This window comes from Aspergillus alliaceus, assembly GCF_009176365.1.
Source record: "Aspergillus alliaceus strain CBS 536.65 unplaced genomic scaffold BDW43scaffold_24, whole genome shotgun sequence".
NCBI classification, from domain to species: Eukaryota; Fungi; Ascomycota; class Eurotiomycetes; order Eurotiales; family Aspergillaceae; genus Aspergillus; species Aspergillus alliaceus.
In genome coordinates, this window is record NW_022474707.1 from 69,758 (window position 1) to 92,413 (window position 22,656).

The 22,656-nt window shown below is 48.9% G+C and overlaps 9 protein-coding genes across 9 annotated transcripts; 5 read left to right on the forward strand and 4 right to left on the reverse strand.

Moving 5' to 3' along the window:
• Nucleotides 1-19: 19 nt before the first annotated feature.
• Nucleotides 20-394, forward strand: BDW43DRAFT_311453 (uncharacterized protein; the record flags this gene model as incomplete). Its single annotated transcript, XM_032047197.1, has 1 exon — nucleotides 20-394. One exon carries the CDS (start codon nucleotides 20-22, stop codon nucleotides 392-394), a length of 375 nt encoding a protein of 124 aa, XP_031899879.1.
• Nucleotides 395-1,464: 1,070 nt separating this feature from the next.
• On the forward strand, nucleotides 1,465-2,646 carry BDW43DRAFT_92604 (uncharacterized protein). The gene has a single exon (XM_032050721.1). It carries the CDS (start codon nucleotides 1,515-1,517, stop codon nucleotides 2,433-2,435), a length of 921 nt encoding a protein of 306 aa, XP_031899880.1. The 5' UTR covers nucleotides 1,465-1,514; the 3' UTR covers nucleotides 2,436-2,646.
• A 1,267-nt stretch (nucleotides 2,647-3,913) lies between these two features.
• BDW43DRAFT_277147 (mediator of replication checkpoint protein 1) lies at nucleotides 3,914-6,376 on the reverse strand. The gene is made up of 2 exons (XM_032042038.1): nucleotides 5,187-6,376; nucleotides 3,914-5,129 (listed from the first exon to the last, which is right to left on the reverse strand). Exons 1-2 carry the CDS (start codon nucleotides 6,332-6,334, stop codon nucleotides 4,064-4,066), a joined length of 2,214 nt encoding a protein of 737 aa, XP_031899881.1. The 5' UTR covers nucleotides 6,335-6,376; the 3' UTR covers nucleotides 3,914-4,063.
• On the reverse strand, nucleotides 6,354-8,204 carry BDW43DRAFT_277148 (uncharacterized protein; the record flags this gene model as incomplete). The annotated part of the gene is made up of 1 exon (XM_032042039.1): nucleotides 6,354-8,204. A coding segment is annotated over exon 1 (917 nt), but the record flags the coding sequence as incomplete, so codon positions are not given.
• A 13-nt stretch (nucleotides 8,205-8,217) lies between these two features.
• On the reverse strand, nucleotides 8,218-10,936 carry BDW43DRAFT_277149 (RNA polymerase-associated protein). The gene is made up of 4 exons (XM_032042040.1): nucleotides 10,437-10,936; nucleotides 9,580-10,334; nucleotides 9,382-9,521; nucleotides 8,218-9,331 (listed from the first exon to the last, which is right to left on the reverse strand). Exons 1-4 carry the CDS (start codon nucleotides 10,646-10,648, stop codon nucleotides 8,594-8,596), a joined length of 1,845 nt encoding a protein of 614 aa, XP_031899883.1. The 5' UTR covers nucleotides 10,649-10,936; the 3' UTR covers nucleotides 8,218-8,593.
• Nucleotides 10,937-11,082: 146 nt separating this feature from the next.
• On the forward strand, nucleotides 11,083-12,105 carry BDW43DRAFT_92624 (demethoxyubiquinone hydroxylase family protein). The gene has a single exon (XM_032050722.1). It carries the CDS (start codon nucleotides 11,199-11,201, stop codon nucleotides 11,970-11,972), a length of 774 nt encoding a protein of 257 aa, XP_031899884.1. The 5' UTR covers nucleotides 11,083-11,198; the 3' UTR covers nucleotides 11,973-12,105.
• On the reverse strand, nucleotides 12,106-13,203 carry ltpA (tyrosine protein phosphatase LTP1). The gene has a single exon (XM_032050723.1). The coding sequence runs from the start codon at nucleotides 12,920-12,922 to the stop codon at nucleotides 12,239-12,241; it is 684 nt and encodes a 227-aa protein (XP_031899885.1). The 5' UTR covers nucleotides 12,923-13,203; the 3' UTR covers nucleotides 12,106-12,238.
• Nucleotides 13,204-16,490: 3,287 nt separating this feature from the next.
• On the forward strand, nucleotides 16,491-19,740 carry chsA (chitin synthase class I; the record flags this gene model as incomplete). The annotated part of the gene is made up of 6 exons (XM_032047198.1): nucleotides 16,491-16,509; nucleotides 16,771-16,949; nucleotides 17,014-18,651; nucleotides 18,703-19,104; nucleotides 19,161-19,664; nucleotides 19,726-19,740. 6 exons carry the CDS (start codon nucleotides 16,491-16,493, stop codon nucleotides 19,738-19,740), a joined length of 2,757 nt encoding a protein of 918 aa, XP_031899886.1.
• A 497-nt stretch (nucleotides 19,741-20,237) lies between these two features.
• On the forward strand, nucleotides 20,238-22,330 carry BDW43DRAFT_92707 (vitamin H transporter). Its single transcript, XM_032050724.1, has 8 exons — nucleotides 20,238-20,407; nucleotides 20,460-20,658; nucleotides 20,748-21,057; nucleotides 21,117-21,402; nucleotides 21,466-21,777; nucleotides 21,843-21,847; nucleotides 21,922-21,988; nucleotides 22,068-22,330. Exons 1-8 carry the CDS (start codon nucleotides 20,301-20,303, stop codon nucleotides 22,201-22,203), a joined length of 1,422 nt encoding a protein of 473 aa, XP_031899887.1. The 5' UTR covers nucleotides 20,238-20,300; the 3' UTR covers nucleotides 22,204-22,330.
• The last annotated feature ends 326 nt before the right edge of the window (nucleotides 22,331-22,656 follow it).

A 22,656-nucleotide genomic window follows, 5' to 3' on the forward strand; every position in this document is an offset into this window, starting at 1 on the left:
GGGGGGGCACCAATAATCCATGCCCAACCTCTCTAGGGAAGCTCTACGCAAAATAGCTAGCATCACCCCGGCCACGAAAGAGGCCTTGGAAAGGATCATAGAACGTATGACGACCATACCACCATATAGCCTCCAGTCTCCAAGTGGGACAGCTCAGTCTAACTACTATCCTAGTGAAACGTGCATCACGCAAGAGGTGGTTGCTGCTATTGCCAAGGCGATGGAACGAAGGTTAATTGAGCCTGAGAACACACGTGTTCGCAAGACAATCAGAGACGGGAAAGCCATTTATGAAGTTCTACAAGCCTCTGTTAAAACGGGCGTGTCCACCTCCTACGAGCTCGATGCGGGGGCAATCCTACATTCATCATTTAACTACCATGGGCAGTACTAGGAGGAAATGATAATAAAGGTCCTTTTGAGAAGACCTTATTCCAGGCCCCGGACTTTACCAGTATACATGGCTTGTGTCCTACTTCCAGTCTCATATCGCAATGTCATTGATGTCTCTGGCACTTGCTTTCTGCGGAAGCGGAATTTGGGAAGCAGTCAAGCTACCCAACGTAAGCTATCAATACTTGTAGCAAGGAAAAGGAAGCTTATTAACTGGCCGCAACCCCAATACATAGGTCTCCGAGACCTGGTACACTAACAATGTCCAGGATCAAGAAATGTGGGCGAAGCGCATAAAATAGTCGGCAGTTATCCCCATAGAAATTAAATCCATGCATCTAATATTCCCTACGTAGATTGACTTTGCCATTCTCGAACACTGACTCCTTGACGGTCAAAGGGGTGTTGCACGTTGAGCACAATTGTTCTAACGGGAGACTGACTGTCCACATTGATCGCACTAAGGGCTTGCCACATGGAAAGCCATCGTTTGGGGATTTCCTTTGTCGCTTGCATATTTGGCGCTGTATCACCGATGTCAAACCATACCGGGAGTACTACGAGTCGCTTACTGGGGCTACTGGGTAGTATGAGGAATGGAGACAGCTCAGGGCCTCCCAGCCGCAGCCGCGATGGAAATTTGAGCAAGCAAATACCTTTGTAGAGGATGGACACGTTGAGCGCTAGGTATATGAGGCGAGCAGTCAGGGCATCATTCAGTCATGGTTCGAGAGGAGTCCGCTGGTTGCATAACAAATGATACAGATGAGAAAAGGCAAGAAATGAAAGAAAGTAATTTATTATTAAAGGATTCATAATGCCTTGGATTTAATACTTTTCTAATAACATAGCACCGTACGCCAAAGAAATAACATTTTAATTTGATATTTCGTCCTTCTCTCCTTCATAACCCTCCAGACGCCAGCCAATACATAGTTAAGCTTCCTGGGGTAAAATTTAGGGCTACGATCCCCCACCTGATCCTCCTATCAATCTTATCGCACGTGTTTCCACCGTCTACTCTTCAAGATCAATCAATCAATGAGTTTACGAACCTCCAATTATTCAAACACAACAACTCCCATACGCCATCCAAACCTCCAGATCTTAAAAAAGCAACCATGACCCCCAAGCCCCGCACCCTGCTCCTCACCCTCGACGCCTTCGAAACAATCTTCCACCCCCGCCAACCGGTGCCCGACCAATACGCGTCCGCCGCCCACGCCTTCGGCCTCCCCAAAACAGTAATTACGTCCGAGCGCATCCAAGCCGCCTTTAAATCCGTCTTCAAGGCCCAATCCAAAGCACGCCCGAACTACGGCCGCGCGGATGTCCTCCTCGGTCAATACAACGGCCCCCGGCAATGGTGGGAGGAAATCATCCGCGGGAGCTTTTCCCGGGTAATCGCAGAACACAACAGCCACAGCAACCGTAATGCTCAAATCGATGTGCCTGAGGGACTGATTGGGCATTTACTTGATCGGTTCGCGAGTAGGGAGGGGTATGCGCTTTATGAGGATGCAGGGCCTTTCTTTGCGCGGATGGCGGAGGCGAAGGCGAAGGGGTTGGGGCCGTTTGAGAGGGTTTTGTTGGGGGTTATTTCGAACTCGGATGATCGGGTTCCTGCTGTGTTGAGGTCTTTAGGGTTGGTGGTTGGTGGGTGTAGGGCTGATGAGGGGGTTGAGAGTGGGCGGTTGCCTGGGTTTGAGGAGAGGTCAGCGGCGGAGAGGGTGTCTGCCATTGATAGGGTGAAGGATGTTGATCTGGTTGTTACGAGTTATGAAGCGGGGGTGGAGAAGCCGAGTCCTCGGATTTTTGAGGTCGCGGGGAGGCAGGCGAGGGCTTTGGTTGGTGCTGGGGCTTCAGAGGAGTGGACTTGTATGCATGTTGGGGATGACTTGGAGAAGGATTATCGGGCTGCTGTTGGGGCTGGGTGGGATGGGTATTTCCTTGCCCGGAGGGATGAGGCGAGGGACCTTGATGGGGTTAGGGCCATTCGATCGCTTGAGGATTTGATTACGGTGCTGGAGGGCTATAGATGATCTAGTCCTGGTCCTATGTTGGGTGCTTGTTATGTATGATTGTATGATCAAGATCTTCTCTACTCCGTTTCTTGGGTAAGTAGTTGTATGATATGAACGGCAGCTTGTATTTTATAAACGAATAGAAAGGAAACACCCATGCTATTGAATTGATAGAGAAGGGATCACTGAGTGAGTGGCCCCAGCTACGTGGCATGCGAGCTCTTTGTTAGCTCCTTATAATACCCCGATATAATTGTGCCTTTAGCTGCCTTTTCCATTTTGCGGCATACATATCTCTCAAGGCTACCAGAGACCATGAGTACTTCGCTGACCTAGAAACCGCCGAGTCCTTCAAAGAATACTACCGGAACCCGCTCCGCCTGTGATGCCTATGCAAGAGAGCACCTTGGTGGCTATATTATCCCAGTGACCATGTGTAGCTACGCAATCCATGCCGGACCTATTCTCGACTTTGTCGCTCACTTTTGTTTCAAATCCCTCCGGCTGAACATAGAAGTCGTGGATCCCGCTCGGACTATCTATGGCTCCTTTGCACATCAGGTCTCCTTCGGAGCCAGATTGGGGAAGATATCGATATCCATGGGAAAAGAATCTGTCAACCAAAATCACCACTAAAGCTCCGCTATCAGCCACCACCCTACTCCATTTAGATTAGCGCCTTTATCATTATCTACACCATGATGTCGCTATATTGCCATGATATCGCGAGTATCGCGGCATTTCAATGGTCACTTTATTCCTATAAATATGCTTCATTTTATCATTAGATCAGAAATCAGAGACCTCGTCATTTCTTCATTGCACCCCTTAGGTTTCAGCGGTAGATTACTAGGTAATAATGAATCCCGCATTCCCAATAGAACCCCTTCGCATCTACAATATGAGCCGAGTATAGGGCATCAGTTACCTGGACTTTATTTTAGCACACAACAGCCAATAGCCTGATATCTCACCGAAGCTTTCAGCATGGCGCCAGAATCTGGTAACTGATATTGCAAAGCGCACCTAAGGACCTTGAGGCCAGTAGGGTTGTTCATAGCAATACTTGCTGGGGTCGTCAAGGAAGCGCGGCCCAGCGTTGGTTAGGCTTGGAAAAGGTCCGTCCTGCAGCTCATAAGCATGCTGCTCGCCATCGAATGAGTCCAGGTAATGAGCCTCACTTCAATCATGGATGTGTCCAGGAAACTAGAAAAATACTGGCCCTAGATACCTGACATCTAGTTATCGGACCACTTCAGGTCCTCAAATGATGGACAGCGGACTCCTCAGTTGCAAACTGTTCGGCCTGTTCACACCAATGACTAGAATAGGAGTTAAATAAAGATATAAATGAAGGGATGGCATAACTACGGGCCAAAGGGAAGAAGAATATATGCTTATCACTTTCAACTGTACGCGATAACGTGTCACCTATAGCTCTGACTGTAAACATGTTGATGTTGATGTAAATTGTGATATTGATATTGATATTGGTTACAATCCATGCTTGGCCGCCCGTCATAAAATACTATCTAGGTAAAAAATTAAATCATGGTCATGATTGCGAAACATCTGGGCTCCAGAACACCTAACATCGGAACAAGCAAACCCAAAGCACATATATACAGATGAGTCGCCAGCCTTCCTTAATCCCATTGTCCGGTCTTACCAAGAGCACCAAGTCGGTTGCTGGTATGTTTGTTCACCAAAGCAGTGATGTTTGAACCGCCGTTGCGGTTCCTTGTACGAAGCTCCCTCTCGCGCTCTTTTTCTCGGGCAGCAGTATAGTAATTCACTGCGCCCTTCTTTGCAACCGACACACCGGTCGCAGGCTTGGAGACTCGCCGAGATGAGTCCGATTTGGATGAGGTACTTGTGGAAGAGCCAGTCGTAGTCTTCCGAAGCATGGGAGGCCGGAAGCCAATTAGATCAGGTCCAGAGCCAGTTTGGAAGGCAAACCGAGTGTTAGAGGAAGCGGAAGTGGCAGAATTGGATGATGCTTGCCGGAGTAGAGCAAGTCGATCTACAATAGGGCCCCTAGTCCGGCGTGGATGCCGTGGAGGAACGAATTCTTCCTTGGACTGGCTGCTCGACACCTGCTCATCAGCTGCCTCGCCATCAATATCCATGTCCTTTTCATCGTCCTCATCGACGGATACGTCTTCGTGGAAAGAGTCATATTCAGGCGTTTCGGTCAAGAAAGAAACGGTTTCGCGAATTTCAGCCAGGGTAGCCGGCTTCTTAGACATGGCGCTTACCGGCTTGCGACGCATATGAGGCGGTGGCCGATTATTGATGTCCTCAGGTGAAGGCTCAAAAGGCCTCTTTTTCTTGTTGTGAGTCCCAGTTGCAGCATCTGGTTGAGAGTCGGGTATCACGTCTTGCGATGACTCCTCTCCTTGAAACTCGAGGTTTTCTTCGGGTCCTAAGAAATCTAGACCATCATCGTCTATATCTCGATCTTCAACAGCCTTGAAGAACGCAGCTTTCTTTGGGTTCTGGGCAATTTCACCAATCTTTTCATCAGCCATAAGGGCCTTTCGCATCCTCGCGAATTCCCGCTGTTTTTGTCGCCGACGGGCGAGGAGCTCATCGTCAGAATCATCCAAGTCAAACTCATCGCCATCCCTCCTGCGTCGTCTAAGAGCGCCTGTTGTGATGTCCTTAAGGAGCTTGGCTACTTGTTTCTCATCGGCATTTCTCTGATGGAGTCTAGGGACAAGTTACTATATGCTCTCATCAACAGTGACCGGGATTTCTGGTACTTACGCATTGAGAGCTGCCAATTGTTTCTCATCGACAGTCTCTCCGCCGTCATCGTTGATCATCTGCCGATCGTACGCATCCTCCACGTCGTCGTCCTCGTCACTCGCACCTCCAAGACCAGCATATTCGTCATCGGACTCCTCTGCAGCTTCCTCAACCACATCCCTCGCCTTACTCTTGTTTTTATCAAACGGCACGCCAGGCTTCTTGGCAAATTTCTTCATAACGTCGAATGCGCTGGCTTCAATATCAAAGCTGCCTTCACTTTGCTCTTCAATAATGGAAAGCTCGGTTGCCCGTCCTCGTCGCAGATGCTTCAGTTTTCGTTCTACAGTAGGTGAATTGTTCCGGGACACATTCTGGTTGATAAGAACAGTCTCCACAGTCGACGTAGGAGTGCTCAAAAATCTTTTCGATGGATCGAATGGAGACAGTACAAATCCAGCATCCTGCGTTGGGTCCGGAATTTGGGAGAATTGAGACATTCCTCGTGGTGCAGGGGATTCAGAAACTCGCATCTCAGGCTGTGCCAGTAGATCTGTCTCAGGCCGCTGCTCTTGGCTATCCTTGATGATCATCTGTGAATCTGGCTCATGTCGGCCATCTACTGGATCGGGCAATGAATGCGGAATTATAGGCTCCTCCTGGATACCCGACTCATTATCGCCCAAGGTTCCTGCGAATGCCTGTGTTAAGCTCATCGTCATGTCGTTCGAGGGCAGACCAGGTATGTGTGGCCGCTCTACAGAATGTACTGTAGTTGGGTTAGATGTCTTTATGGGTGTCCTGGGTGCGATTTCCTCGTCTTCGTCGTCGCTAATGACTCGAGTAGGCCGCTTTTGCCTTTGGGTGGGCAAACCAGTCTCCTCCGATGACGTGACTTCGGAGCGGTCATCATCGGATTCCTCGTCTTCACTAGCTTCAGAATCGAATAGACCATGTGCCCCTTCGTTGTCGTCGCCATTTTCATCCTCATCTTCCTCTTCCTCTTCCTCTTCATTGTCCTCCTCAGACCCAGAGAATTCGGGATCATCGTCGTCCTCTTCATAGTGTTCGCCTTGTTTACCCTTACTCGCTGCCTTCTCTTGCTTCGCGATTTCTTCGGCTTCCTTCCGCGCCTTTTCAAGGAGATTCTCTAATTGATCTTCCATGGCGGCACGCTCTTCTGCCGTTTCAACCACGATACCCTTTGCCCTGAGCTCTTCAATTCGCTCCTGTCTTTCTTTAGCTGCCTGCTGTCTGGCCTGGAGCTTTAGATGTGCGGTTAATTCAGCATAATTCATGCTTCCCTTGCGAGGTGGAGAGTTGAGCTGAGCCAGTGCTTTGAGTTTCAGCATAGCGGACGACTCCTGGAGTCTTTTCGTAGGGAGGTTTTCGAACGCCGCGTATCTCCGACATTTCGCAGGAGATGTAACAATCTCCAGGTCACTGTCCGAGTCGTCCTTTTGATTCTGAGCTACCTGCTCGCGAGAAAGGCGAACCCGGATAGGTGGCATGGTGAGAACCTTCTTTTCCCTCCTCTTTTCAGTTACCATTGGTTGCTTATCCGCCGCTTGATCTTCAACATGGGCAACAATAGGCTGCTCTTGTTCCCGTGGCGCTTTTGCAATCATTTCCTCCAAGGTCGGCAATTCGGCTGGCGTTTCCTTTGACGTACTATTTGCCTTGTCGCCAGAGGGCTTTTTGGACGGCCCCAAAACGGGTGAAGTAGGCGGCGTTTCCTTGGTCTTATGAGCTTCAACATCCGAAGAGTTCTGCGAATCGACGGTACTCGACGAGTTATCCGGCGCAGCGCCCAACGCATTCTCTTGCTCAGGCACAAAGTTGAAGCGGGCAAAAAAGCTCTCCTTAGTGATCTTTTTTTTTGTCTGGGCCACATGAGCCAATTGCATGTTTCTGCTCATTCGCTGGGTTTCCCGGGTCATCTCTTCGAGGGCCTTCTTGCTAGCTTTTCGCGCAGGACGCGCAAGCTGCGATAGTTTCCGCCCCGAATCACCATTTACCTCACTCTCTTCACCCGAGAGTATCTCCGAGCTAAACTGTTGTCGTTGCTTCACCTTGGCATCCTTCTTCTCCTTTTCAATCCTCTCCTTCTCCTCACGCTCCTTCCGTTTCTGAGCAACAAGCGCAAGAAACCGCGAATTCGCCTTCGGTCGGGGCTCATCCTCATTTTGTTGCTCCTCCCCCTCCACATTCCGGCCCTGGTCATTCTCGTGCGCCGGGGAAGAAACAAACAGAGGCGAGAACGCGCGCGCTCGAGCCGGTGAGCAAGACCCATCTTCCTCCTCACGCTCAGCAACCACCTTCACATTAGCAGTTTTCCTCCGTGGTCCAGCCACAGGGAGGTCATCTTCGTCATCGTCACCGTCAGACATCGGCTCATCGGCACCTGAATCATTCGCGTGTTTCTGCGCATCTTTCAAGCTCCCCGAGACTCGTTCAAAAGTAGATTCCTTCTTTTCCGAGTCCTGGGCCTGTAGCCGAGCTACCATACGGCCCTTGGGCATGATAATATCGTCATCTTCGTCCGAGGTCTCTTCGTCCAGGTCCACGGTGGGTTGTGGGTCCGAGACTCCGCTGTTTTTGAGCCTTTCGGTGATTCTTGCAATGGATCGTTGAGGTTTGATGTTTCCGTCGTCTGAGTCTGAGTCGCTGTCGAATTCGGCGAGGATTGCTTTAATTTTTTGCCCTGGTGTGAGCATTGTTGGGGAATTGGCCGCTGGAGACGCGGAGCGCGCCGTCCGCGGCGTTGAGGGGGTCGACATGATTGAGTCGTATGGGAGAATTGGGATTAATGGGTGGAAATTGAGAATAAAATCATATCTATTATGCTTTCTTGGGGGGTATAAGAGAGATAGATTGGGTCATTCGAGGGTGGGAAAAGCGTGGCATCAATCAAGGGCGGAGGATCCAATCTCACTAGACTTGACGCGCCGCGTGTTGAGCGCGTTATCCGCACGCCGTCACATTACCTTATCGCACGTGATACAGTGTCGTAGCCCTAAGTTTCTATCAAGATACCATGGCAGAATTCTTTTTGCAAGCCTTTATAGATGTTGCATTTCTATTGACAATCCTTGAGGAACCTGTCCACTTAAAAGGTAGCCACAGGGTAGACGTAGTATGATGGGAAATCAGTTTAAAGTAGGTCGAGACAGTTCAATAATACAAGTTCATGCAAAATGTGTAGTAGAGCAGATGTAACGCCAAGTGAACTCCATCCGTTTTCAAATATAAGAGCCGACGCTGTGCCAGATGCTTCGCTGTTGGAGGTAGGATTTAGTGTTTCTGGTCCAATCTCCAACAATCTATACGTCATCAAGGAATCGTTGGTTAACCAATAACTAGAGCTGTACGTAGAATAAAACACAGTTCATGAACGTCGGAATTGGGTAAAACGTTGCGGGCGATCAGATCTCTATGTCAAGCTCTAGATCCAAGGCTGCAATGTTCTCATCGTCCATATTGCGATGACGAATCGTGGCGACTCCCCCCTTAGCAAGCTTCTTTTGGGAGCCGGAGGGGGTATTGCTTCTGTTAGGGGTATTTGCTTTCGACGGCGTATCTGACCCAGTCGCAGGGGTTCCATCCCGACTCGTCACATCTGATTGTGGCGCTAGGCCATTGCCATTCGCGTCGTAGTGTGTCCTCGCGTACGTCCGGACGCGCATGAAAGGATTTGGCTGAGCTTCTCCACGGGCAACTGCGGCAGCGGCTTTTCGACTGGCTTTTTTCTCTTCCAACTGAGCACGACGCACATTTTCATAGTTTAGTTTCTGGTTGCGAAGGTTTAACTCAAGTAAGCGTTCATGTTCGGAAGGCTTGTCTACACGAGGCTTGGAAGAGTTCGTGCTGAAGGCAAGTTTCGGTGCGCTCGTGCTGGTCAGTTCAGCCTCTAACCTCTCAACTTCAGCTTCATCACCGGCAGCTTTTGCAAGCTTGATTTTCTTTTCGGTCTCAATGCGCTTGAAGATAGTCGACTTGGTATCCAGCGATCCCTGCTTTCGCAGTTTTTCGGTCAATTCTTCGGGGGTGAATTTATGGTTCAACAATCGGTTAATATCCACCACTTTTTCAGCTAGCACGGATTTTGTGGCCATCTTGCAGTCTTCAACCGCCATGGTTTGACGATAACGATTGAACTCCGCCTGCAACAGTATTAGAATTTGGTTACACGTACAAGGGCTAGAGCACAAACCTCGGTGAAAGGAGAGTCTGAACAAGCGATGAAGGGGAACTCGCGCTCTGCTTTTCCATGCGCAAGCACGGCATATTGCTTCGTCACGAACGACCGGCCGTTAGCGCCCTCCATAGAGTATGGTCGCCCCTCGGTGAATTCTAAGGTCGATTAGGGAACATTCATACAAGCGACTCCAGACGGATTGGGGGCACGTACTCTTGATCAAGCAAACACGATACTCGTTCTGGCCAGTTTCCCTATTCGGACCGATATTGACTCGAGCATAACAGCCAGAGATGGCGTCATCAAACCCAGGATAGAAACAAACCTGTGCGAAGTTGGTCCGACCGACACGAGCTCGCTGAAGGTCCCGAAGCTCAGCTGGCGGATCATCCTTTGGAAGTGAGGGAGATCGATCTCTATCATCCCACTCGGCATCGCTCTCTCCTTCCGCATCCTCATCAGAGATCCTATTATCCCTCGAACGAACGGGCTGGTCCTTGGATGCAGGTTCACGACGACGAAGTTCATCACGTCTGCCCTTCTGCTCACGCTGTCGCTTGTAGGCCTGGATAGCATCCGAGGTTTCGCCGACCTTGCGACCACCAAGTGTGGTCTTCTGGCGCGAGCTCTTTCGTTGGCCATCCTCCAGATTTGCCATGCTAGCCTTCCGCTTGTTCTTCTTCGCTTGACGGGCTTCCTCGCGCTCACGCGACGCCAGAAGACGCCGAAGAGCTAGATCTTGATTGTGGCGATCAACCTGTTGCGCTCGCTCGGAGAGAATTTGTTCTCGCTGGATTTCCGGCATCGCCATGATTTCTTCTTTGTCCTTCGCGGAGTAATACAGCTTATCATAAGGAAATATGGGACCGTCGTCTTCAGCGCCAGGATCTGAACCTTCAGAATCGGACGCCAAGTCGGATTCAACCATGCTGGCGGAGTCGAGGGAGTGGTGGGACTCAGCAGTAGACCTGGTTAGAAATGTCATGTTAGTCGCCTCGTTGAGTCACCTTCGTAAACACAATACCACTACTTGGACAGTCTGTCAGGGGTAACAAAGTCTTCGAACGTACACTTCTCCGTTCTCCTCTTCATTTTTCCGTGACTTTCGACCTCGACGGGTAGGCTTCGCAGTTCCTTTACGGCCCATGGTTGATGATGCTTCGGGGGAACGTGGAGGGGATGCAGAAAGAGACGCATCTTTCTGCCTTGGGGGGGAGGACGCCTCCTCATCTGAGGCGTCACCCGCAAGAGCGAGCAGCTCGGCATCAAGATCATCCGCCATAGTGAATAAGACGAACGATGCCTGAAATATTAGGTGCCCTAATGACTCAGGATGAAGGCGCCTCTAAGCGACGGGAAATACCGGCTCGGATTTGGTGAGAAAATAATGAACGGATTGATAGTCGCAATGAACGAGGTTGCAATGATTTAGCTGAAGGGTATCTGAAATTGAACTAAATAGTCGTATATATGAAGTATAGATAATTTGGAAAACGACCGAGAGATCGATAGCGCTATAGAGGTATAATGGTAAGGAACACCGGGAAGGTGAAAGGTGGCGGGTTGAAGAAGTGGTGAACTTGGAAGTGAAAAGAAGCGACACTTTTTGAGTCGCGGTCGGCATTAAATGACGTCCGGTCCAGACTGCCAAGCCGGGCTTTCTTTAAGCGCGCGTCTGTGGATTTCCAATTGCACTCGAACCACCTCGGAATGAATGTCAGTTAAACCCCATTAAACTATCACTAGTAGTCTTACTTCTGTCGAATTTTCTCTTTGCTCAATTCTCTCAAAATTCCTCAATCGTTCGGCCCTCGCCATATTTTTAATTCAACATGAAGACCGTCATGGCGCTCCGAAGGTGCCCTCTCACTCACTCCTATCGGCCCACATCGCCTTTAATGTGCGATTTCCTCGCGCCGTCAACTTTGCGACAGAGCTATCGCGGATACAAGTCCACAGCCAACACACCTTTCTGGGGTGGATCTCCCGATGCATCACCGGATACGAACTCCCGCACGTCAAAACCTAAGTATGTCCTCAGCCAGAAACAACGCGAGTTCTTGGATGGTGCACTTCGGGTCAATCAGGCCGGAGAGCTTGCAGCTACTCTCATCTACAAAGCGCAGACACCGCAGGTTGTGCGCTCCCATCCCCACCTGCGTCCTTTAATGAAGCACATGTACGATCAAGAAGCCGGGCACTTTTCGACGTTCAATCAGATGATTGCGAAACACCAAATTCGACCAACGGCAATGTATCCGATATGGCAGGTGGCGGCGACATTCCTCGGGTGGTCAACCGGAGCTATGGGACGTGAGGCGGCCATGGCCTGCACAGAAGCCGTAGAGACGGAGATTGGCTCTCACTACAATGAACAGGTGCGGGAGATACTATCGTGGCAGGCAGAAGCGGAGAGTCGAGGGGAAGAGCTAGACGATGAACTGAAGGATATGCTCGTAACATTCCGAAGGATCCGCGACGAAGAGTTGGAACATTTGGATCATGCTGTTGAGAATGATGCCAAAGAAGCCCGGCCGTATGACCCGCTGGTCAACATCATTCGCTTCGGGTGTAGAACGGCTATCAATATCAGTGAGAAGATATAAGCCGACAAGAGGGGCTACAACCTATGGTGTTGATAGACCGCTACCCATTCCTTTGTACAATACCACGATTATAGTAGATGTATTATATGTTTTTGACGTGTCGTGAACATGATGTCCTCTTTCTATCTTCTTTGTCTCTAGCATGCACTCTATCGGTGTTTGAACACGCTTGCTAAGCGCCGGGTTACGCTTTCGTCGATCAAAGTCTAAACAAGTGCTGGGTATCTATGTCAAATCATCTCGAAATCCCTCTGCAAGAAGACCGTTCAATCATCCGCCTTATCGCCCTGGTTCTTCTCCAGGTATTCCACAAAGCCCTTTGAGAACCGGACCACTTGCTGGTAAACCTCCTCAAACCCGTTGACACCTCCATAATAAGGGTCCTGTACGACTTCCCCGCCCCCAACACGCTCATGCAACACTCCACCAAGACCAAAGTCTCCGAAGAGTCGCACCTCCGCAACCTTCGCTTCCCCGCTCGCGGCAAGGGAGGCCGCCCGAGTGCCTTTGGTGCCACGCGACGCCGCGCCGCCCGGTTTCCTCATAGAAGCTATGACCGACTCGCGTATGTCCAGCAGGTCGCGCAAGTTGTGCTTGTCCATCGCCATGAGATAGTCGAATGTCAGAAAGTCTTCCTTGGTAACCTTTCTGGCGGCATGGTTGTAGTTATTGATACCGTGCCGGCGGAGAGTTGACATGGTCCGAGAATCAGGAGGTTCGTGGGTATGATAAGCCCCTGTACCGGCGGAGTCGATCTCGTTAATTAGAGGATGGGAAGCAGCCATATTCCGAAAGACACCCTCGGCCATCGGAGACCGACCTATAGAGTACGAACAGGTTAGAGTCGATACCATGCTATTCGAGAAAAGGGAAACTGTACAGATGTTCCCGAGACAGACAAATAAAACATTGATTTGACATCCAGAGGATGCCGACTTTGTGGCTGTCATTATGTTATGATTGAGTTCTTCTATGTGTTGTGTTTCCTATCAATGTTTGCTGGCGGGGTCCTTGTTTGTCGCAGATTCTTTATCGATAGATGATGTGGCCCGTGCGTAGAAAGTTATTTATCAAGCTTAGTAAATAACTAAATATAGTTAACTTACTGCCTTAGTTAATTATCCTTTCACTACTGGGTATTGTATTAGAGGAAGTTTTCTATCTTCCTTTTGTGATTCTCTTTCAATCCCAAGGGCACCTTATCTCCAAACCCATCATTGAAAACTACTCACTACCTTGTTTACCAACTACATATCAACAAGGCCTTGCGGAGAAGCCTTTGAAATTCAAAGGATGAGCCAGTCTGATTACAAACGATCATCAATCACAACACATAAGAGAAAATTCCCGCACATCATTCCGCGACCACATTCAAGGAGTCAGTGTCTTCTTAAGTTTCCGTTATCTTGCTCACCGAGTCCGTGATATTCGATACTGGTACTACCCACGGAAGTGGGTACAGGGCTGCCAGCGGCCAGTTCAGGCTGGCCGGTCAGAATTTCAGCCTGCTCAATGCATGCTGGCGGCACAATATCTACTCGAATAGCTAGAGCCCGAATTGTTAGTGGATTGCTCAGGATCAATGAATGTTGCATACTTACAGTCATTGCGAGTTTCATAATGCTGGATCAGATACTTGGGGCTGTTAGCCTTCTTATGGCAGAGGTCGAGGGTGTCTTGAGCTTCTCGAGGTGCCCCCAGAGCCAAGTCGGGAAGTTGCCGCTTCTTAACAGCATTAGAAATACCGGCACCGTTGCTAGGATACTTCCGATTCATCTGACCTAGCTTACTGTTTACCTACAAAGAATCTCGGGTTAAGATGCTTGAACACTGAGTCAGATTAACTATATGACGTGCCTCATAACGTTGTACCTGAGTCTCCAGGTCATCCTTCATTGGTCGTTGCTTTCCTCTTTTGGCTGCCTTAATGACAAAAAGTCCTATAGTGTGCTGCCTCGGCAGCGGGCTTAGCTTCTCAAAGGAGCTATATGATTGATAGACTCTCTTGATCCTCGCAAATAGGAAATTCTAGCCGTTAGCTCTTGCGCCTTGATAACAAAGAGCGCACTGTTAGCACGGGATCTTCGTCGAATGCTTAGCATGACTGGTAAGTGCGCTCCAATTTAGATCTCGCATCTCGTTACCTATGACACCCATATCCATACTCCACTTGCCAATATCCGTGTGATCAAACGAGGTCGTTGCCCCATTTTCTGGGTTATCTTAGGACCTACACTGCCCCTCAATGTTTTAATTTACCTTGATAATGAAACCACTAGAGCTCCACTCCTGGCCACGGCCTGGTTGCTATCCCTTGATTTTTAGCTGACCTTTCGTGAGTCTTTTCTGTTCCGTTCGACACTATTCTATATCGAGTTGTCCATAGAGACAAGGCCTGAAGCATTGTTCACGGATCATTGTCCTCCAGAACACTGCTATCACACGCCACGATTTGAATACTCCTCATTTTGCATGATACGTATGTATATTGACTAGTATAGGTAACTGGTCTTCGTGAAGTCAGGATTAGGGATACGGCATCGCTCATGTTCTCTCCTGTCCCTTCTAATGCTGATGATTTAGTTAACATCCCAAATAAACTAAGATGTCGCTCCTTAAATATATATCTTTCCATCCTGAGCTGAGCTACCTAAATTGCTTGCCAAAGGAGACTTCTTTGGATTGGCCTTCTACTGAGTAAGTCATAACGTTGACATTTCTGCAGCCTATTGGTTAGATCTCAAAGAACTAGCGCTCGTTCATCACGATGTATGTAATATGTCAACGGTGTTACCATTCACCTAAACACTCTAATTCATGATTTTGCAGTAATGATTTCAACATGACCTACATACAACAATCTCCATGGTAGGGTCCCGTAATATTTTGGCACTCCTTGAAGCTTAAGCTGGGGTAATCACATCGGCTGTGATGTAAGCCTCGGTACGATAGGTAAACTCCGGGATAAGAGTGAAATGCCATCTATGGAGGTGAATTTAGAGTGCTTGAGGGATTTGGGGTGTTGGACAAGGCGAGCGATGCCCGTTAAGCTCTTCGGTACTCGAGACTTGTACTGTACCGAGGATAGAGTGTCGACTGAATAGTTCTTACCGCCTACCGCTTGTAGACTGTACTAGGCAATGGATATTGACGGTGGAAACCTCGTATAGTTGGCCTGACTTGGAATACGATTCGCTCCCTTTAATATTAGGTGGTAGGAAAGACGCATAGCCACTAGAGTCTTTTACACTAGACTTGAAAAGAAATTCTGACGTCATGTGACTGAAATGACAGGATGCTCTGATCTGACCCTGAAGGAGATTGAGCCCTATTCATGAACTCATGCTGTATAGTAGTAGAAGATGGATCCAATCATACAGGTGTTGGTGTCCTACTATACGTATTTTCGATCAGATTAGAATCAAGTCATGAAAGATTCAATTGCCGGTAGATAACTCCGTTTAGATATCGGGCTACTAGTAGTAAAATGACGTGGGATGGAGACACTAGCGCATCTTTAAAAATGAACTCAATAACACGGATTTTAAAGGCAACCATATTCTCCTCGAATCTTTTACGACTTTTGACAGGACTGAAGAACATCCTTCTTTAGGCTACCAAAAAATAAAGAAATAAAAAGAAAAGAAGGGAAAAAAAGTTCCTATAAAAAGAACTAACAAACAAATGAATTAATTCTTTGACCAAGGAACCGCCACGCCAGGGTGGCTGTGATTGTTGGCCCAGTGATGGTTCAGTGGGGCCCGTGATCCAGTGCAACTCTATCCACGGTATGGTTGCCAGGGCTCCGTTTCAGCAATGGATTCTCCCAAGATTCAGATAATTCTCCTTGATGAGCTGACTCGTCTAGGAGGATTACCCTTTCTTCAATTGTCATATAACGAAAGTGAAAAATATATATATATCCAACAAGAAAAATCGTGTCAGAGGTGGAAAACGACCGACGGAGAGAAAAGGTCAACGAAAGGATCAATACCCAGTAAGTGATTTCCCCACTGTTTTTTTTGTTATGTTCCCACCTGACTTGCCGATACTCACCTGGAATTGGTTTAATCTCATTACATTCGTACCTCAGGCTCCTCCCATCATTTACGAATCGCTTCCCACTGATCGTCCATCTCGTTCCTTGGTCAACAACGCAAACCTGCCAAGCCAAGTGTGCCTCGCGCGCTTCGTCCACAGGTGGCGCGGCATCTGCCAGGCACTTGTCAAAAAAAAGCTTCCTCTTTTCCCTTTAAACCTGTCGTTTCTCTCCTTTATTACCACGTCTCACCTATCATATTTTTACTCGTTCAACAACAAATCAACTGTATCTCCCAGATCGCCCAGTCCCTCGCCTGAAACTTCCGCCGAGAAACCGAGCTTGGAGCCATTAAAGTGAATTTGAGAGCATTCCACCCGCGCTCCTGGCGCAATCTCCCTCCGCAACTCCCTTGTTTAAGGAATTCACGAAGGATTTCCCATTGGCACGACTATTAACCCGAGACACGATCGTCCAACATGTCCTACAATCGTCTGGGTCAGTACTTGTGCATTGCGCACTGCCTTGCTCGTTAAGTGGTTGTGACTGCGCAGTCGCACCTCTATCCTTTCTCCGCACCAATTTCCCATCTAAGACTTTTATAACCTTGGGCGTTCTGTTCACAGCCTTGGTGCGCATAGGTTACCTGCAGTTCTCCTTCTCCCTTTGTTCTTTTTTGCTTCCTTCATTGATCTGCGCTCAGTGACGCTTTATTGTTGGGCGTCGTCGCATCCTCGGTATACTGACAACCAAGTCTAGGAGGCCCATATGGTGAGGATGACCATAGTCGCTCTCCCATGATGAATCCCCACCAAGTAAATAATCGCTCCCCTTCACCGGGTCGGCCATTAAATGCCTACCAGCTCTCCGATGTTTCATATGGACCGCAGGAACGTCTGCATATGCCTTCTAGTGACATATTAGCTGAGCAACCAACGGTAAGGATGACCTCGAAGATCGAGGTATATCATAACAGGAATACTGACCGACTCCGCTTGACAGTATTCTGTGGAAAGGTTACCAAACTCTTACGGCCATAACGAAGCTTATGAACAGCACCACCACCAACAGCATTACCCCGGATATGAATATTCTGTGGATCCGGAGGCACACCATGATGCCTACTATACTCAGCCTTATCAACCCACAGTAACGCCACATGATGATTATGACCTAGGGCAATACCCTGAACACCAACACTCGTATAGCGATGACCGTATCCCTATCCTACAGCAGGAAAACCCATTCGGGCCCGACCCGTACAGCGATGAATACCATGATGAGCCAACCGACCCCACAACCCCAAGTCCCGCGCCCCTCCGACGGTGGAAAACAGTCAAAGAAGTTCAACTGTTTAATGGTAATCTCGTTCTGGATTGTCCGATCGCGCCCAAGCTTCTCAGTCAGGTTCCACACGCCGAGCCCCCTGGCCGTGACGAATTCACGCATATGCGCTATTCCGCTGCGACATGCGATCCGAATGACTTCTTTGAAGAACGCTTTACATTGCGCCAGAAACTGTTCGCGAAACCCCGACACACTGAACTCTTCATTGCGATTACGATGTATAACGAGGATGATTTCCTCTTCGCGCGGACGTTGATCGGCGTGTTCAAGAACATCGAACATATGTGCTCGCGAACGAGTAGCAAGACATGGGGCAAAGACGCATGGAAGAAGATCGTGGTTTGCGTAATCAGTGACGGTCGTGCGAAAATCAACCCACGAACACGTGCGTTGTTGGCTGCGATAGGAGTCTACCAAGACGGCATCGCAAAGCAACAAGTCAACGGCAAGGATGTCACGGCGCACATTTACGAATATACTTCTCAGATAGCTCTCGAATTAAAAGGGACCCAGGTCCAAATCAAAGGGCGCTCGGCAGTTCCTGTACAAATGATCTTCTGTCTGAAGGAAAAGAACCAGAAGAAAATCAACTCTCACCGCTGGTTCTTTCAAGCGTTTGGGCGTGTATTGGATCCCAATATTTGCGTTCTGCTAGATGCTGGAACCAAGCCAGGTAAGGACTCCATCTATCGTCTCTGGAAGGCCTTCGATGTGGAACCGATGTGTGGAGGCGCCTGTGGTGAAATCAAGGTCATGCTGTCACATGGCAAGAAACTGCTCAACCCACTGGTTGCCGGGCAGAATTTCGAGTATAAGCTGAGCAACATCCTCGATAAACCCATGGAGTCCGCGTTTGGGTTTATTAGTGTGCTCCCTGGTGCATTTTCTGCGTACCGGTATGTCGCCTTGCAAAACGACAAGAATGGTCAAGGGCCATTGGAGCGATACTTCCTTGGTGAAAAGATGCACGGTGCCAATGCTGGTATTTTCACGGCCAATATGTACCTGGCCGAAGATCGAATCCTGTGCTTCGAAATTGTCACCAAGCGTAACTGTCGCTGGCTCCTCCAATACGTGAAATCTTCCACGGGTGAGACTGATGTTCCGGATCGAATGGCCGAGTTCATTCTTCAGCGCCGTCGGTGGTTGAACGGTAGTTTCTTCGCGGCGGTGTATGCCATTGCCCACTTCTATCAGATCTGGAGAAGCGACCATAGCGCTATCCGGAAGTTTATGTTATTCATCGAGTTTGTCTACCAGACCATCAACATGTTGTTTGCTTGGTTTGGCATTGTAAGAACGGTCTTACCCCGTCGACTGCTTTCTCGCTAACACTTATCACAGGGTAACTTCTTCTTGGTATTCCACATTCTTACGACATATCTCGGTCAGAAAAACCTCCTCAGTACCACTGGTCGAGTGCTCGGGGTGATTTTCGAATGGCTGTACCTCGCAACATTGGTGACTTGCTTCGTCTTGGCTTTGGGTAATCGCCCAGGCGGATCCAATAAGTTCTACATGACCATGGTCTATTTCTGGATAGGTATCATGATTTACTTGGCATTTGCTTGTGTTTTCGTTACGGTGAAGTCTATCCAGACTGAGGTGCAGAGCGGCGGCTTTACCTTCTCTACTCTCTTCACCAACTCCACGTTCTTCACCATCATTGTGTCCTTGGGGTCGACGTATGTCATGTGGTTTGTGGCATCGATTATCTTCTTTGATCCCTGGCATATGTTTACTAGCGTCAGTATCTCCTCGCCTGTCCTCCCGGAGTTCATTGCCTAACATGGAAGGAACAGTTTATCCAATATATCTTGCTCACCCCGACGTACATCAATGTGTTGAATATTTACGCATTCTGCAATACCCACGATATCACATGGGGTACCAAGGGTGACGACAAAGCGGAAAAGCTGCCCTCAGCAAACCTGAAGCCTGGCGGCAAGGTTGATGTCGACATCCCGCAGGATGACGGCGATTTGAACGCGCAATACGACGCCGAGTTGGCCAAGTTTGCCGAGAAGCCTCCAAAGGAAGTGCAAGTCGTATCGGAAGAGGAGCGACAAGCGGATTACTACAAGGGGTTCCGAAGCGCAGTCGTGTTGGCGTGGGTGTTCTGCAACTTCGCCCTGGGAGCCGTTGTATTAAGCGCGGCTGGTTTGGACCGCTTCGATGAGAATGAGAAAACTAATGAAGGATCGACGAAACGATCTCAGATCTACATGGCGGTCGTCCTCTGGAGTGTTGCTGGGTTGTCAATCTTCAAATTCATTGGAGCATTATGGTATTTGGTTGTGCGAATGGTACGTTTAACTACTATTGATCCATGCATGGTTCTTACCTTGATGGCTAACTCTTTTCCAGTTCCGTGGTGTTTGAACGTTTTCGTTTCTTTGTCTGTTTATGTGAATGATGGATGGTTTTGGATACCACTGCGGGCTCATGTGGTATACTATAAATGATGATACCTGCGATGTCTCATGATACCCCCGTGGCCATATGATGTTGATGAATTTTGTCTACGGCCGGGCTTTGTATGTATGTCACAGAAAAGGGCATAATGTACGATGTAGATACAAAATGTACAAGGAACGTCCAAGATGTACGATAATCTAGACCCCGAGATTCACGACTCGGAGTGCTCCACCGGCGTGATTGATGGGAAGATGCCCAGATAGCCATAGAATTAGAATTAGCGCAGAATTGGCCGATAAGTTTATTCATGACGCCATTTAAAGCGACAGTTGTGAGATTTCATATCAAATCCCGACCAAGGTGTTGAACCCCGGCCCTCAAGGTACGTAGTATATCTAACACCGTGCTCGGAGGGTCCTCACTGCTTCTTGCGGTAGGGTTGGACCTTGATAAATTATTCAGAATCTTTGGGATAACACGAGTCTTTCTTCATTTTATATATCTTTTCACTTTACCGTATTACGATGCTTAATTCTCAAGCAAAACCCGAACCGAAGTATTCTGAGCGGGCATCAAATAGTGACACGGAGATATCATGGAGCGCCGCATCGGAGCAAAAGACTCGACGAAAGTCAGCGCCACTTCTCTTGGAGGATAGAAAAAGTTGCTGACCTAGTATACAGGATCGATCTCTCGGTCCTGCCTCTGTTATTACTCGGCATGACAGTATTCCAACTTGACCGCATGAACATTGCCAGTGCCCTGACCGGCGGTTTTGGCAAGGATATCGCTGTGAACCAGAGCACGATCAATCTGGGAAACCAATTGATGTTTCTGGGTATCGTGGTACTGGAGATTCCCTCGAATATTGTGCTCCAGAAAGTATGTCCTCAATACATCCTTCCTACTGTGCCATCAACCTATGCGACATACACCTCCATCAGCGCATCCCAACTAATAGTTCAATACAGATTGGGCCTGATAAATGGATCCCCGCGCAAGTCTTCGCATTCGGCACGATCGCAACTTTCCAGATCTTCCTGCGCAATCGAACAGGCTTCCTAGTCATACGAAGTCTGCTCGGCCTCGCCGAAGCCGGATACATCCCCGCCTCCCTATACACCTTATCCCGATGGTACGAGAAGGAAGAGCTTGCAAAGCGAATAGGCATATTCTTCTTCGGCATGTTCGGTGGCAACGCCGTCTCGCCTCTTCTGGGAGCAGGCATCCTCAAACTTGACGGAAAACACGGCCTAAAAGGCTGGCAATGGATCTTCCTAAGTACATCCACCCATAGCCCTAAGCAGCAGAACCCAGCAACCTAACAACCAACCCAACAGTCGAAGGCATCTTCACCCTCACAGCAGCAATCCTCATCCTTCTCCTCCTCCCCCAGAGTCCCGAAAACCCTACCCCATACCTGCTCAAACGCGGCGTGATCTCCTTCTCCCCGCAAGACTGCGACATCCTCTCAGCCCGCCGAGGAATCCCCAAACAACAAACCTCCCCAGTCTCCAGCATCCGCAAAGCACTCCTCAACTACCGCCGCTGGCCTCACTTCCTCCTCGCTCCAGCTTCCTTCTCAACCTGGAGTCCGTTAACAACCTACACCCCAACAATCATCATGTACTCCTCCCCCCAACCCAAACCCCACCCCCCCTATGAACCCAATACTAATAGACAAAAAAGGTCCCTAGGCTTCACCCGCATCCAGTCCAACGCCCTAACCGCCATCGGCGCCTCCCTCACCCTTCCCGTCGTGTTCCTCTTCTCCTACATCAGCGACCGAACCGCCAAACGTGGCCTAACAGTCATCGCCGCAGTGACTTGCTATCTCATCGTGTTGATCGTAGGTCGATCACTCCTCCCCCATTTGGGGAAATGGAACCAGTTCGGCGTCTGGACGGCTATTAATGCGTTCGCGGTGTGTTACCATCCGGTTCATAATACGTGGGTGCAGCTTAATTGTCGGGGTGAGGGGGAGAGGAGTATTGCTATTGCGTGAGTCGATTCTTTAACGTATTCATTTGTTGGTATTTAGGTTTGGGCTAACTGAGACTATACAGGATGTGTGAGTGCCGGTTCCTTTCCATTGGGTTTGGGGAAATTTAGGGTTGATAGATGCTGATGTTAAGTGTGGTGTAGGGGTTATGGCGTCGAATGCCGGGTTGATGGCTGGGACGCAGATTTTTCAGGCGGAAGATGCGCCGATGTGAGTTGTGAGCCTTGATATATATATATATATATAGGCGGGTTTGTTTGCCAGATGCTGATTTGTTGTGCTTTGGTAGGTATCTGACGGGGCTTGTTACGAACATTGCGTTGGTGGCTGGGGCGTTGGGGATTGCTGTGATTCAGGAGGTTATTTATGTTGGACTTAATGCCAGATCGAAGAAAAAGGGACTTGGCGTTGTTTGTGTTACTTGATTTGGGGTTTATATGTCTTTATAGAGAATAGATTCGTAGTAAGGTAGATGTTTTACGGAGTGGGTTGTGCTTGGTCCCGTTTCCGGAAATTCTGGACTCTACCATATAGATTCGCAGTGGATAGATACGTAAAGATAGCGAGGTAATATAAAAACTGTATGGCCAACGGCAAACAGCGCTCAATGCTTCCGTGTCCACCCCCGAGGATGAGGCCCCCAACGCCTGTGTGGTCCACGGCGCGCCCCCGACGGTAGCTAGACAAAGAGTCTCCAGAGCCACGATCGACATCCGCCCATAGACACCCGCCCTGAAATGACACGGTCATGCTGGCTTCATTGACGGGAACTTCCTCAGGTGAATTACCATGCCTTGTGATGATCCATCATGACCTGGCATCAGTACCTCGCCCTGTGAAATGGCCTTGTATAACTCATTCCTGCCGGCGATACTCTA